Source organism: Hakea prostrata, chromosome 9 (genome assembly GCF_041222555.1).
Source record: "Hakea prostrata isolate BN-2017 chromosome 9, UWA_Hpros_2, whole genome shotgun sequence".
NCBI lineage: Eukaryota > Viridiplantae > Streptophyta > Magnoliopsida > Proteales > Proteaceae > Hakea > Hakea prostrata.
Genome location: NC_142608.1, coordinates 11,856,270 through 11,870,771, shown reverse-complemented (window position 1 = coordinate 11,870,771; position 14,502 = coordinate 11,856,270). Strand labels below are relative to the sequence as shown.

Sequence of the window (14,502 nt, the reverse complement as noted above, 5' to 3'; positions counted from 1 at the left end):
ACTGCGAATTTCTAGATCATCAGATAGGGAAAATAACTCTGATTTGCAGCATTTCTCCAAGTAACGTGTATTTGAAACCATCCACCAAGTGATCCATACTTAGATTTATGAACCAGTTGAATCGGTTAGATGTGGCGCATGCTTTCCACATGCACTCCTCAGGAATGAAGCCTCTGCAGTTCTTAGTGTGTTTATAAGAATCTGGAGTAGATCAACCAATCCTAATGGACCAATTCTGAGCAATTCAAATTGAGTTTTTAAGCTGACCCTGGCTGGATTCTGAATTTCTAATGGGATCTAATTGCTGGTTTCACTTCCTTGAACTATTGTTTCTGGACTCCCTGCAGTCAAATGGGAATTAGAAATAGCCGAAGGAGACTGAATAACACAATAGAGGGAGAATTTTTCATAATTTGCGTTTGATTCTCTTCTCTTGTTGTGAAGAGAGACTTTGTCCTTTTTGTTAATATATTAAGCAAAGTAATGGTTCAAATTTAGTTGACAGCAAGAAATAGTGTACATGCACAACCACCTTTTCACAAAAGCCCAACCACTAATGTTTGAATATGGGTAACCAAATTTATGTTGTCCTCTGTCCAGAACTCAGCATCCGCTTTGAGTATTCAGAGACCAATATATATGGATCGACCTTGGACCTTTCAGAATTAGCTGTAGAACTTTCCTATCAATCTATACATTTATTTGGAATTAGCTGTAGAACTTACCTATCAATCTCTACGTTTATTTGGCAAGGATTGGAATGCCACAGGCCATAGTGGCATGCTTCCCTTCACCATAGACAAGGTTTCCTCTTACAAATGTTGACAAAACCTTTCCAGATAGCCTTCTCCCCATGTAGGCTGAGATACTCTGCACAAAGTCAAAAAAAAAAAGATATTACAATTCTGGTTACCGTGACCAATCTCTAAAGGGCACTTTTATTTTCTTAAGAACTGTTGATGAGAAAAGATATTTAATAGAAGTGAAATTCAGATAAAAAAATTCATGAAAACCACAGGTCATATGTTTAACAGACTCACAGCTCATGATAAATGAATGTCACATGAAAAGTTCTAATTTTTCCTTTATTTGCAGGAGAAATGAAAAACAAATCCAATAGATCCAACTATGTAATTTTCTTCATTTGTTTGGAAGAGTAAGGTATCGAAAGTAAACTTCCTTTATAACAAAAGTGAAAACAATTCAAACCTTGGGACTGAAAAAAAATCATATCACTGTTAAGAAGAATACATACAGGATGCTTATGGTATGTAGCATGGTTCTCATCAAGTTCAAATTCAGCATCAGGTTCCCATACCACAATGTCTGCATGGTTTCCAGCTGCAATAGCTCCCTGAAATTGTTTCATGCATTTATAGTTACCAAAAAAAAAGGGAAGAAAAAGAGCAAATAATGCCATATACGAGTGACATCAATGCATAAATAAAGCATAAACAGCATGGATAGATTTGCACTAATAGATGAGCAGGTGTATGAAGAATTTCACACAGCATGCACATTGCCATTTGAATACAAGAAGTTACAGAACAGTACCGTATTAAGGAAAGAAATAAAAAAAACTGGCATACTGCAGAGATTACACAGAGGAAGGGAGGCCATTTCAATGTTTTTAAAGGGGAAAAAAATGCTTAGTGCTAGTTCTTTGATGTTCTTGAAGCCTGGAAAAGCATTTTGCAATTAAAAATTGAACAAAATTAACAGATGTTGATATTACCTTAAATTCTAGCCCTGCAAGTTTAGCAGGCCTCTCACTCCATAGTGAAGCTAAATGATCCAAAGACATACCATGCTTTTTTCCATAAGACCATGTCACAGGAAGAACAAACTGCATCCACACAAATAACCAGCAACTTAATGTAAATTTTCAAACAGAACTAGAAAAGTTAGGGCAGACCTAAGATAACCTTAAGAGAAGTGGTGAGAAATGATATGTATAGTTTAGGCCTTGTATCTAGCATGGCCTCAAACAGAACTGATTGGAAGACAAGAATCCATGTAGCCAATCCCATTTAGTTGGGGCAAGGCTTACTGTTCTTGTTGTTGTTAATGTAAATTTTCAGTTCCCTAAGAAATTCAAGAAGAACCAACACCATGGCATGTGTGGAAGGATGTGGATGGAAGTTTAGCTTTGCATTTTGTGTAAAGACCCAATTCCATAAGAAATTATTAAAAAAAAGAATCTGCATCTTGTGTGAGCATGCAGATGCATTATTGTGTGGGTGGAAGGTTAGATCTTTTCTTCACAGTTAATAAGGTAAATGATTAGACAACTAAAATGATTGATCACTCAACAATTCTGAAGTAAGATCTTTAGCATTTATCAATTGATATAACCCCAATTTAATTGAAGCTCTGAATGGAATCACATTTACTTTGATCCTCTTTTAGTGAACATTAATATTCTGTATTAAAGCATTTATTGCTGAACTATGGTATTTGTGTCACAAGACAAATATTCCAATTGTATAGCATGAGAACCATTTTGCTAGAGCGCTCGGTATACATGAATCCAAAAGTTCAATATCCCACTTGAATCATGACAGGAAAGATTTCCAACCTGCAAAGATGAGATGCCACCCCATGCCCTTAAGAAGTCACCTTCTTGAAGAAGCTTAAGCTCTGGCACTGAGGGTGAATGATCAGAACTCAGCATGTCAATGTCTCCTCCCTAAAATGAGCTTTCATTAAGCACTGTCAAATAAATCCAAAACAATGCAGCATATAAAATCTAAATATACCAGCAAAGCCTCCCAAAGTTTTTCCTTGTTATTTGCATCACGAATAGGTGGAGCACATTTAAAACGGGTATCCCCATCCTGAATCTCTTCTGCTGAAAAGGCCAAATAATGGGGGCAAGTTTCAACAGTTAAGCTGTCGCCGTTGCTCTTCGCTTCCTGTAAGAAACATGCAAATGAGACAGTAGTCTAAATTCTCCAAGAACAAGCAGATTCAACACTACATTTATTATGATGCAGTTCAGCAATTATTCAGACTTTCAATTTGCTCCTGGGAAAAGCTTTCATTGCAAATCATCCAGGTTAGATAATGATAAACTACACATGCTTAAACTGTTATATCAGAGGTAAATATTGCTTCTGAGTTTCTCGAAATCATAACACAAAATAAGTAACAATATTGGATGCATAATCCAATATTTATACGATACGAGGTTGATTCGAAACAAAGTAATCCCTGGGTCATTTTAAGTTTTCCATTTGGAATAATAACATTAAACAAGATTAGCAGGAAAGTGTAAATGCAACATGATTTCATGAAGATAGCTTTCTTGGCTTGGAATTGTTGCAGTTACAATATCCACAACCAGTGGCTTAAGAAGATATGTATTTCATAAAAAGGCAAGAGTTGCAAGTTACTTGAGTCTCCTGAGTCAGACCTAAAAATAACAGAAATCTTCATAATACATTTTTATTACTTCACAAGAATACAATAGCAAGCAGTTTGCCAATGTAATGGTTGCTTGTAGAGTCTCTTGACCTAAGATAGAACATTGCGACTAAGAACATAGTCACCCCCCCCCAAAAAAAAAAAAAAAAAAGAAAGAAAGAAAGAAAGAAAGAAAGTTAGAACATTGCAGGGATATGATACTACTAATACTCTGATCACCTGGTCTAGCAGTATGCAGGAATAACTGAAAATATGAAAATATAGAAGTACCTTAATGAGATCCAAGGAAGTTCCGGCATCAGATAGGTGAACAATATGAAGATGAGCCCCTTCTGCTGGCCAACCAGTCCTGGTGTCTCTGGTTACTGTCAATAGTTCTCTGATTGCTGCCTCCTCCCTGGTAAAAGATAAATTAATTGAGACAGAGGAGGGAAATTATATAAAGTGCAGAACAGAGAAACGCCAAGCATGTCCACAGGATCATCTTAAACCCTTCAGCAAATTTAGTCTGCATTTTTAAGTAGCACAAGATGATCTTACTTAACGCCAATAGGTACCTAAGCCAAATTAGTCTTACAAAATACAATATTGAAAAATTAGACTCTCTTGTTGGTTTTGTTGGTCATAGTTGAGGTCAAGGCAGTTAGTTTAACATATAAGGTTTATGTGCATCATGCAACAGAAAAGAATATAAGCTTGGTCTGGGAGGATAAATCAACATTACATGTACAAACAGATTACAATTGGAAATTGACAAGTACTCATGTATTTTATCCACTGAAGAACTGAATAAGACCATACCATAGTGGCCACTGGCCATTGATATCAATTGAGGCACTGAAAAATTAAAAGCAGGGTTTTGACTGATACCAACATTATGTCTAGCAAAGCTGTTGCTGATACAAGTCAACTAAGTTTTATCCAGAATACTTTGGACAGGCAACTTGGTCCAGCTCTGCCAATCCACTCTATGTAAGGTCATATATTTCATCACATCACAAGCACTTGCATTTTTTTCAATACTTGAAGCAAGTTCATTTTGTCTTTCCCTTGTTCTTTGACACATTTTGAACATGCATCCTATAGATCTTCTAGTTAAGCAGCTGTTGGATCTCATCATACAGGACTGGACCATCTGAATCGACTCTCTAACACCTATGTTACAAGTTAATGTATTTTGGAACTTGACTACTTCTCTTAAAAATGGGAGATCTAAATCTTGACCATTATCTTACCAAGAAGGAGGTCTAGTCCTAAGATATGTTGAATAAGATCGAGCATCACCAATACCATCGTTCAGCTCTGGATGACTTTCAGTATTTAATTGAACCTCTGCATGCACAAGAAGTGGTCTTTTGTACTTTGCCAGTACATGTAATCCCTCCTACAGAAATAAACATGTTGAAACCAAAGTAGAAGGAACATATGTCAACTTTTCAAGAAAAGAAACTAGATACATAATATTAACTGAGAAAACTAAAATCCAAGAAGGTAAGATAAAACATGCATGCAAGGATGCATATACATGAAATAGACCCATACATACATGGATATGGAAATGAAAAAAATTCTGGAACACCTAAAATAACATAATATGGACAATCAATATTCCTTATTAAGAGATCGTTTTCGTTTTAATCTGGACACCTTAGTTTAGTGAATGAAAAGTATCATGAAGCAAACCTTTATGTGACTTGAATTTGTCATTGGAAAGTCATTGATCCCCGAAGGACACATGAAGGACTACAGAGAAAAAACAGAGGTAAAGGTCAGCTGATTGAATACACTCTATTGGCAAAGGACAGAGCATCACATCTTATAATCAAGTTTAAATAAAGTTTATCCATGATAGGAAGTCATAACATGATGTTAGGCAAGAAATTTTCACTATGTGTAGATTAAAAAAGTACACCAAACCAATTGAAATGCATCTTGATTTGCTTGGTATAGTGATTTAAAATCATTCACAAAATATAAATGAATGAGATAATAAAACTAAAATTAGGATTTGAAAGAAACAGAGGACTAAATTTTAAAAGTAGGCAATGATGCACTACAGCCCTCTCATAATTAACTAAACAAATTCTATTCATTTGTCATCAGAAGCTAAAAGCATATCTAGAACACAAATAGAAATTTAAAGAGTTACTTTATCCTGGCAATATAAGGGCAATCAGTAGCAAAGCAGATACAAATTAGATTCACAGAAAATCTCAGGCATTACATTATCATCAAGGAAAATAATTCACTTAACATTTATAAACTACAATACAGAAATATCAACAAAAGCTGAATAATTTGTAATGAATCTGGAGCAGATTCCACTAAGTTTGGGGTTAGGTGAAACTTAGTTCTAACGAAGCATGTACTTCTTTGACCATTTCATTCATTTCAATTGTAAGGCATAGCAAAAGCAAAATAGCACATACTATCATATCATCTTCAAAAAGTGTCAGAAAGAACTTAAACTTGATGACCTAAAGTAAATATTCTTTAACTTAAACTTGATGGCCTAAGTAAATATTCTTTGCATATCTTCAATGAAGAATCATGGATAGTGACGGTGGTAATCATCCTTATTAAAGAATGAAAAACTCCACTGTTACCTTCAGACCAAGAGCGCCTGCATTCAGGAGACCTTCCAAAGCACTTGCATTGAATGCATTCTCAGGTACTAGGCCTCCCCAGAAACCTGCTTAAACAAATGTTATTATATAATAGATAAATTAATATATGTATACACCGTATAACTTAAGTATCGCTACTGGCAGTACACAAAGATATAGTGCAAAGGGCATACCAACATCAACATAAAGTTTATCTTCTGATGCCTCAACCTATTACACATGAGTGAAATGCAAGTCAGCTAAAATACTACGAAGCATGTGATCAGAATGAAACAATTAGAAAAACCTCAAGCATGAAATAAATAATTTAAGCCCCATAAGAAACTGGAGAGTCAACCAGGAAGGCTCCACACAGAAGTAAACTAACTGAAAAGCCTTAAGCATGAAATAAATAATTTGAACCTCACAAGATACTAAACTGGAGAGACATCCAGAAAAGGCCGCCCACAGGATAGGCCATAACTAGACTCACTCTTAGCATGGTTGGTAAGAAATCAAAGAAATGCAGACTTTGTCAAGTAATCAAACCTTGAGCCTGAGAGTCTCCTCGGATACTGTTGAGGGATAACTATTAAGGGGCATGTCAATAAGTGTTGTTATACCACCTGCAAGAGCATCACTTGCAGTATACACTTCATCAGATTGTGCATATTGGCAGTAGAAGAGTTTTTTCAGGTAATGAAATCTAACAGGAGAAATTCAGAAAGCAGACAATCTGAAACAGATGAATGAAATGTAGAGGCTTGCCTGCTATCAGGTAACATTGACAATGTTAACCATTTCTCCATAAGATTTCAGAAATAAAAACATGGCTTGTATACTATTAAAGAAAGAAGAGTTGAAGTACAGTTACCAGCAGCAGCTGCTTTAGTGCCAGATGAAAATCCTTCCCATTCTTCCCTTCCGGGTTCATCAAGGTGTGCATGTCTGCCATCATTTAATATTTATAACACACAGAAAGGAAAACAAAGAACTAGTTAGGCAAGACAACAAGCATGCATTTAGTTTTTTTAATTTCTTATGACTGCACGCATAAGAACACTTGATTTTTCACAGCATTGAATTTCATACATCTTAGAATTTTACATGCAAGAATAAAGAAACATGAAATTATTGCATAGTAACTTTCACTGAGAGGATAGAGTTACAAGTGCCTTTGTACTCCAAATCAACAAAGATTTATCCTGGAACTAGGAACTACATATATTTCTTTTCCATGCCAATGTCTCCCAGGTCATATATCCTATTAGATAAAAGCCTAAGAGGTATAATGCCTTCTTTCCATACTTCAACCAACTCAATTTGGCCTTCCACTATTCCTTTGACATTGCACCCCATCACTTTCCCCTAGTTAAGTTACTGTTTTCTAAATGATACGATCACCTATCCAGCATCATGCTACATAGTTTTGCCACCAACATTAAATTGAACAGCTGCATCTGTCAGCTGTATGTTTTGCTTTAGGATTCCCAGCATCAGGCTTCACAATGGCAGTTTTTCTAGAGCACAATATATATATATATATATATATACTTGTCCCAGTATTAGTCCTAACATAGAAAAAAAACTTTCCGTTAGTAAGAGATTTGCTCTTGACATAGTGGAGATGGAAGTTTGTTCAAGACAAGTAAAAATAGGATAAAAAAGATTTTCTTATGGATGCAAGTCATACAGGTGAAGATTAGAGACACTTCCTTGGCATCAAGCATGTGCAGGACTGCAGAACTGTTGGTAAACTTTTGAGTCTTTGATGAACAGAAAACTGCCTTGCTCTCTGTCTTGCACCAGGTCACTGGGACATGGTTACAGAAGCCATGCTCCAGTCTTGTGATCTATCCATGGCTGTTAGCTGCCAAGCATTCCTCATGATTGTATCAACTTCTTTTTCTATTTATCTCTTCTTCCAAAAGCACTTCAACCACATCATGTCACTTGTCAAGCTAACACTCATTTAGCAATTATTGTTTTACATGATTGATTCATCTCAGTGGAAGCAGAATAAAGATGACTTTATTCCTTGTATGGTTTATACTGATCTGATGAGATTGTTAGCAACTGAGGCATCCTAATAGAAGCACCCACCAACCTATATTACAGCTGAAGTCATCCACTCAGCCTGTGTTAAACCTATACCAAACATACAGTACATTACATCCTGACATTTGCAAGCAAGTTTGACATGTCCACAAGATGATGATATGTCAAGCTCTTGAGACCAACTTTTTCTTCCTATGAACGTCCTTCAACAATGACTAACAGTATCCTCTCAGGCGAATAAGCTTCTCTTTTGAGGGTCAGGGGGACAAAAGGAAGAAAATTTGATACATCAATCGCTTTAAAGCATCTGTTTATTTATTTATTTAATTTAATCAAAGATTTCTTTAGCAGGACTTAACAAAAAAAGTGTTATCCTTCTTGTCTATCTTCCACATGGAGAGAACTAAAAGGAAAACCTCTTTATTTCTTTTCACAAATGACTTGCACATCCAATAAATCCCAGCATAACATATTTTATAAAAGACTCAATTTTTTATTTGAGGGTTAGGGGATCATGAGGGAAAGATTAAAACTTAAAAAGCATTATGATATAAAAAACATAATGATTCATATATGATTAAGGTTGCAGTGTTCAAGGACATTACTGTAATTATCGTTTTAGCCAATCATGCAAATCTTAATCTAAAACTAGCATCACGAAAAATTACAAGTTTCTCTTCTTCTTGCTTCCAGAAAACTTCAGGAAAAAAAACCTAGCTTCAGAAAGGCATAAGAACTCAAAGAAGACAACAAAGCGATTGGAAAGGAAGTCAATTCTTCAATATTGGTACTCCAACTTCACACTTTGGCTTGCTATGACGAGGTTCAGTAATGTATGAATGACTCCATGGTGCTCAGAATAACATATGTTTTCAAAAAAAATAAAAAAATTTGGGGGGAAGGGGTTTGATGTTAATACTGATTGTCAGCTGAAAGCTTCCGCTTGTATAAAGTAGCTCTGGTCCTATAGTTTAAGAATCTGGATTCAATAAGGATGTTATGTACATGCAGGGACTAGGGTGCCTCATTATTATTCAGCATATCATATTCTAATAAATAATGCATATGTTTATTCTTTCATAATCTATCTGTAGGAGATGAAGTTGCAACTCTTTGATTTAATTTGAAGTCTTAATGTTTTCCACAAAATAAAAGTGAACACGATAAGTAGGTAAGTTTGCATGCATGACTAGAAGCAGTGACAGAGATTCATATTTAGGTGCAACTCCATTGCATACAAAAGGAAATAAACTGTGACAGATGGTTTCATCATCTTACACATCAACCAGGCCTGGCATGACAATTGCCTCTCCATAATCAATCACTTGTGACCCTTTAACTTTTTCATTCCTATCCTCTGTTTCAACCACAGAAACTATGTTCCCTCCTTCCACCTCAACTGCACATGTTCAGATTCAAATGAGTTAATAACCATTAAGAACCCCAACATCTTCTTTCTATCAAAAGGGTTACTATTAAGAAAATATTAACAATTGTCACGAAAAACAGCACCATACAGCCATCTAAGGGAGTGAAGCTCAGCCACCAAAACTATATGTAGCACACAGTTGATGACCAGAAAACAGAGCACAAGTTACTTGAGACTGCAAATAACATATTCCTGTCCCTTTTAATCAGATACCTCTTAAATATCCATAAAGTGATGAACAAATGATATTATACGAGAATTTGCAGAACAACATTTCCTTCTAACAAAAATTTACATGTGATCTCTTAGTAGCATACCTGCACCACAAATTATCCCCTTTGGTGTAACAATACGCTTGCTGTAGATCCAATACCGGTCATAAGGAAGAAGACTACAGTCACTGGTTGTTGGCTGAAACACAGAAGTTTGACACTAAATGACTTTACCAGAAAACATTGCATAACATGATAAAAATATATATTTACATGCATTGAGAGGGTAGAAAGTTTTCAGGAATTTCATTTGATTATGTAAGAACTAAATGATAAAAACGACAGAAAGCTGGAACCAACTTTGTACTTGTAAACAGTTATGATCATAATAATCTAAATTCACCATACATATAGACCATAGCTTCTTGGAGTTGCTATCACATGAGGTGTTGCTTGAAGTGCTATGAACCCCGCCACACCAATGGCTCAATATTGTCTGCTTTGGCTGGTGGGGCCTCGTGGCATTAAAACACATCATAAGCAAAGAAGGCCATAGCATATACATGGGACATCCACAAGCATGTGGGAATTTTATGGCTCTACATTACCTGTTATAAGTGTAAGAAGCATTCATTTCATTAAGAGGTTGAGCATGGAGCAAAATGCTTCAACACTAGCATTAATTGCTTATGTGTGATGCAGATTCCTGGAAGAATTATTAAAGAAGAATTCATCCATTTATAGCTGACAGCCTACCATATGGCTTATAGGTTTATATCCCAAACAAGAACTTGATGTTTATATTGCTCTCAATTTCCTTATAATTTACAGTATGAATATCTTTTTTTCTTCAAATGTTTATTAGAGAAGAATGGCAATAACAAACACGTATCTGAAATATTAAATTCTCAACTATGAACAGAAAGATTCTTACTAGCACTTGAGAAGTAAATAATCTGATATAAAGTAAACAAGAGAAGGACACAAAATCAGGCTAAGTAGAGTTAAGGACACTAAGAATCTTAAAATCAAAATTATAAAAATCTTCTGTAAAGTAGAAACTACTAAAATTCTCCTTTAAATATGGAATTTGTCTCTGAAATTTGACAGGCCTTCAGTTCAGGCATATTTGCCATGTCACTCTTCCATGTAGCAAAACTTCTAGCCACAGAGAAAACTTCTTGTTATTTTTAGAATCTGATGCCACAGTAAAATTCTTCATCTCAATATTTGAAGGATATTTGATAGGTACAGCAATCTTATTATGTTAACAGGCAAGCACATACACATCAAGAACTGAAAGCACAGGAAGATAACAAATATCTTGGTGAAATCTTAAGGAAAAATAGGACAGATCTGTCTGCTAAGACAAACTGAACAGATTTTTCCAGTTGAAACGTAAAACAAATTGAGAAATCAAGCGCGAAGCTTCCTAATATCTCAGAAGGGATTTAACGTCTTGAAAAGTGAAACAGACCTCGAGGATGTTTTGAAATATAGAAGTACAAAAGAAGCCAGAAGCGTTAGCAGAGGAAGAACTCTCCATTGCAGAAAACCCATCCCTGCTCTTTCCCTCTCTCTCTGGATTCTTCCTGACCTTCTCAACCTGTGTTCTGCATGTAGTAATACTTGTCCATTTCTTTGGCTTCTGTTGTTCTAAGTTTAATTAAATTCATTAAAGGAGTGGATTCAAAATCGAAAATAAGCAGTTAATGCTCTAGCTGTTAGCACTTCCCTTATAATAACGGTATCAATATATTTTCTTCTTCAAATGTTTATTAGAGAAGACTAGCACCAACAGAGACATTCAGAAATGTTAAAGTTTCTCGAAACTGGGAAGATAAATTCTTACTTGTAATTCATTATTCATCCCCAAAAAAAGAAGAAAAAAAATTAACCAGACCTTCAGAAGTATAGAATCAATATAAAGTTAACATGAGAAAAAAAAACTCAACATTAGGCTTAAGTATAGATAAAGGAACTAAGAACGTTAAAATCAAAATTATAGAATCAGTTGGTAATATAACTAGCTATGTTTTTCTCTTAAATATTGGATTTGAGCCTGAAATTTGACAGACCTCCAATTCAGACCATTCCATACATATACATCAGTTATATTTGCCACAGCACTCTTCCATGTGGCAAAACTTCTTCCAATCCTTAAATATCCATAAGTCATATTTTTAGCAGAAATTTTGATAAGCTGAGAAACTCAATAAGAGCATCAAGAAACAGAAACCGAGGAAGAAAACAAATATCTCGGTGAAATCTGAAGGAAGGACAGGAGAGATCTATTTGTCAAGACAAACTGCATTTCATACAAACAAAACAATATTTGGGAAAAACAAAAACGAAGCTTCTTTCATCTCAAACCAGAGATGAAGAATCTTGAGAAGTTAAAACAGACCTTCGAAGAGGTTTTGAAATATAACAGTACAAAAGAAGCCAGAAGCATTAGCAGGGGAAGAACTCTCCACTGCAGAAAATCCATCCCTGCTCTCTCTCTCTCCCCCTCCTTCTCTGGGTTCTTCTTGAGCCCGTGATCTAGTTGTCTTCTTTCTATGGCTTCTGGTATTTTAGGTTTTATTAATTATTAATTTCATTATTGTTTCCCTATACCTGGGCACACGAGAGATGAACCAAGAGAATCATGTATCTCTTTTTCCTAATATATTATTATTTTCGGTAAGGAATCTTGGATTTCTCGTAGTTTTTGGAATATGTGACATCATTTTTTAAGAGATTCCAGAGTGGGTCCCACATATTGGAATCTCCGATTTTAGAAGTCCAACTCAGCTAGCACTTATAAGTTGTCAACTTGTTATTATAACGAAAAACCGGAAGGATTCCAACTCGAGATTCGAATCCGCGCCGTAAGGCTGAAGGCTCTGAACACTTTCAACGAAAATCACTTTGCGCTGCCACTTCTGACTTTGTTGTCATATCCTTCTTTTACGTCATTTTCTACTCTTTTTCAAATTTTGTTTCTTAGTGCGTCTTCCCTTGCCAATTCATTGGAGGCATTGGCAACAACAAACAATTTTAGGTTACTATTCTATTCCATCGCTTAGATAAAATTCCCATCGTGCCCTTATATGTTAAGACTTAATTGGGTTAACATCAATGTTCATTGTGTCGGCAATATATCACCGTGTCACTGTGGGGCGACATGACACCCCCAACCAATGTTCGAATTATCGGTCCATGTCGCCTTGTCGGTGGCTGGCGAAACCACCAGACACGACGACATATCGCGATCTGTCGGCCGAAGAAATCGAACCCTATGTCGTTGATTCTAACATCGCCTTCTGCTCGCTGCTTCTCTCTCTCTCCATCGGTTCCATTTTCTCCTTTTTGTTCCTCCCTTGCAACAGGTTTTGGATCTGCTCCTCGACCCTTACACAAAGGTAATGCACTTTCTCCGTTTATTTAACCGTGTTTTACTGTAACTTGCTATTTCTGTCGATGTTTACAGTTTACGGTTTACCATGGAAACCCCATATGGGCGGCTTTGGCTTGTAGGTGAGTTTGGGAGAGAGCAGCAGAGAGATCGCAGGCCGGCAGAGATCGCAAAGATGGAGAGAGATTGGAGGAGAACGCAGAGATGAGGGAGCACAAGTTTTTCTTCAGATCTCAGACTCCATCACCGTCACCGCCATGGTTTCCGACTCACCACCATGGTTTCCGACGCTGGTCACCACCATCGTTTTTCCGGTCACCCCCATTGTTTCTTCCCTTCTCCCAGAAATCAGAATCCCTCTTTGATCTGCGCCTCTGCAGTGTGGTGTGTGGAGACTGGAGAGAGACATAAGCATAACGGACTCTTTTTACCCCTCAGGCCCTCTCTCTCTCCCCGATATTTTAGATGTTTTTAAATTTTGAATTTTAAAAGTTTGATATTTTCAGAATTTATCGCGATATATCGTGATATATCGACTTTTATCGCGATATATCGACGATAAATTGATTTTATCGTATCGCTGGGGGGTTTCGTGTCCCCCCAGCGACATAACAAAAAATCGCCCTTTGTCGGCGATAAATCGCCAACACAAGGTACCCTGCCCCCAACTACACGATTTAAACAATAAATTGTGATATATCACCGATTTCTCAATGAATATCGCTAGCGGTCAATTTTTCGACCTACGATCAACAGCATGGCGTTTGTGGTTCCGGCAACCGAGAGTTCAGTCAGTGCTGAAGTACTAGTGGCTGTTGAATTTGCGGTGGCTACAACACTATGGAAGGGTTGATTTGGGCGGTCGTTGAATCACCGGTTTGGTAATCGACCGGAGTGCTCATCAAATTGGGTGATGGATTATTCATCAGCTATGTCATTTCAATTGAACTTTGGTGCTGGATTGGTTATTGGTTAATTGGGACCGTGCGATTGATTAGGTGGGTGGGTTTTGCTGGACTCCAAAGCGGCTCTGTAATAACCCACCGCTGGAGGAGAAGAAGAAGAAGAAACTCTAGTTTTGGTGTTTCTTGTTTTTTTCTCTTTAAGCCTCCTATGATATAGAGATTTCGGGACTTTCTAGGAACTTTCTCGTCTTCGTCAATTCATTAGACATCGGTGATCGGCCTGTGTTGCAGAAGAACTGAAGTAGTAGCAGCAACAAAGATAGAAGAAAAAAGAAAAGCAAAAAATCGCCCGACATATCGGCCTATGTCGCCGTGTCGGTGGTGTCGCGAGACACCAACACGGCGACACAGGTTGACATATTATGTAATAAGGGTCTGTTTGGTTACAGGAGTCTGGAGATTTCAA

At 36.6% G+C, this 14,502-nt stretch overlaps 1 protein-coding gene across 1 annotated transcript; it reads right to left on the bottom strand.

Annotated features, from left to right (window-relative positions):
* Positions 1–484: 484 nt before the first annotated feature.
* Positions 485–12,297, bottom strand: ALN (allantoinase). Its single transcript, XM_089168640.1, has 15 exons — positions 12,139–12,297; positions 9,837–9,930; positions 9,369–9,489; positions 6,907–6,980; positions 6,582–6,658; positions 6,227–6,263; positions 6,033–6,118; positions 5,110–5,169; positions 4,662–4,810; positions 3,697–3,823; positions 2,760–2,915; positions 2,579–2,689; positions 1,736–1,846; positions 1,256–1,354; positions 485–870 (listed from the first exon to the last, which is right to left on the bottom strand). Exons 1-15 carry the CDS (start codon positions 12,220–12,222, stop codon positions 742–744), a joined length of 1,515 nt encoding a protein of 504 aa, XP_089024766.1. The 5' UTR covers positions 12,223–12,297; the 3' UTR covers positions 485–741.
* Positions 12,298–14,502: the final 2,205 nt, after the last annotated feature.

Bases quoted from the DNA above. Each gene is read 5' to 3' on its own strand.
- ALN (XM_089168640.1), bottom strand. From the start codon at position 12,222: ATGGATTTTCTGCAGTGGAGAGTTCTTCCCCTGCTAATGCTTCTGGCT. The intron at 6,981-9,368 runs GTAAGATGATGA...AAATGATGGCAG, and splicing joins ATGCCAGGCCTGGTTGATGT to ACATGCACACCTTGATGAAC. The intron at 2,916-3,696 runs GTACTTCTATAT...TGTTTCTTACAG, and splicing joins CTTCCTTGGATCTCATTAAG to GAAGCGAAGAGCAACGGCGA.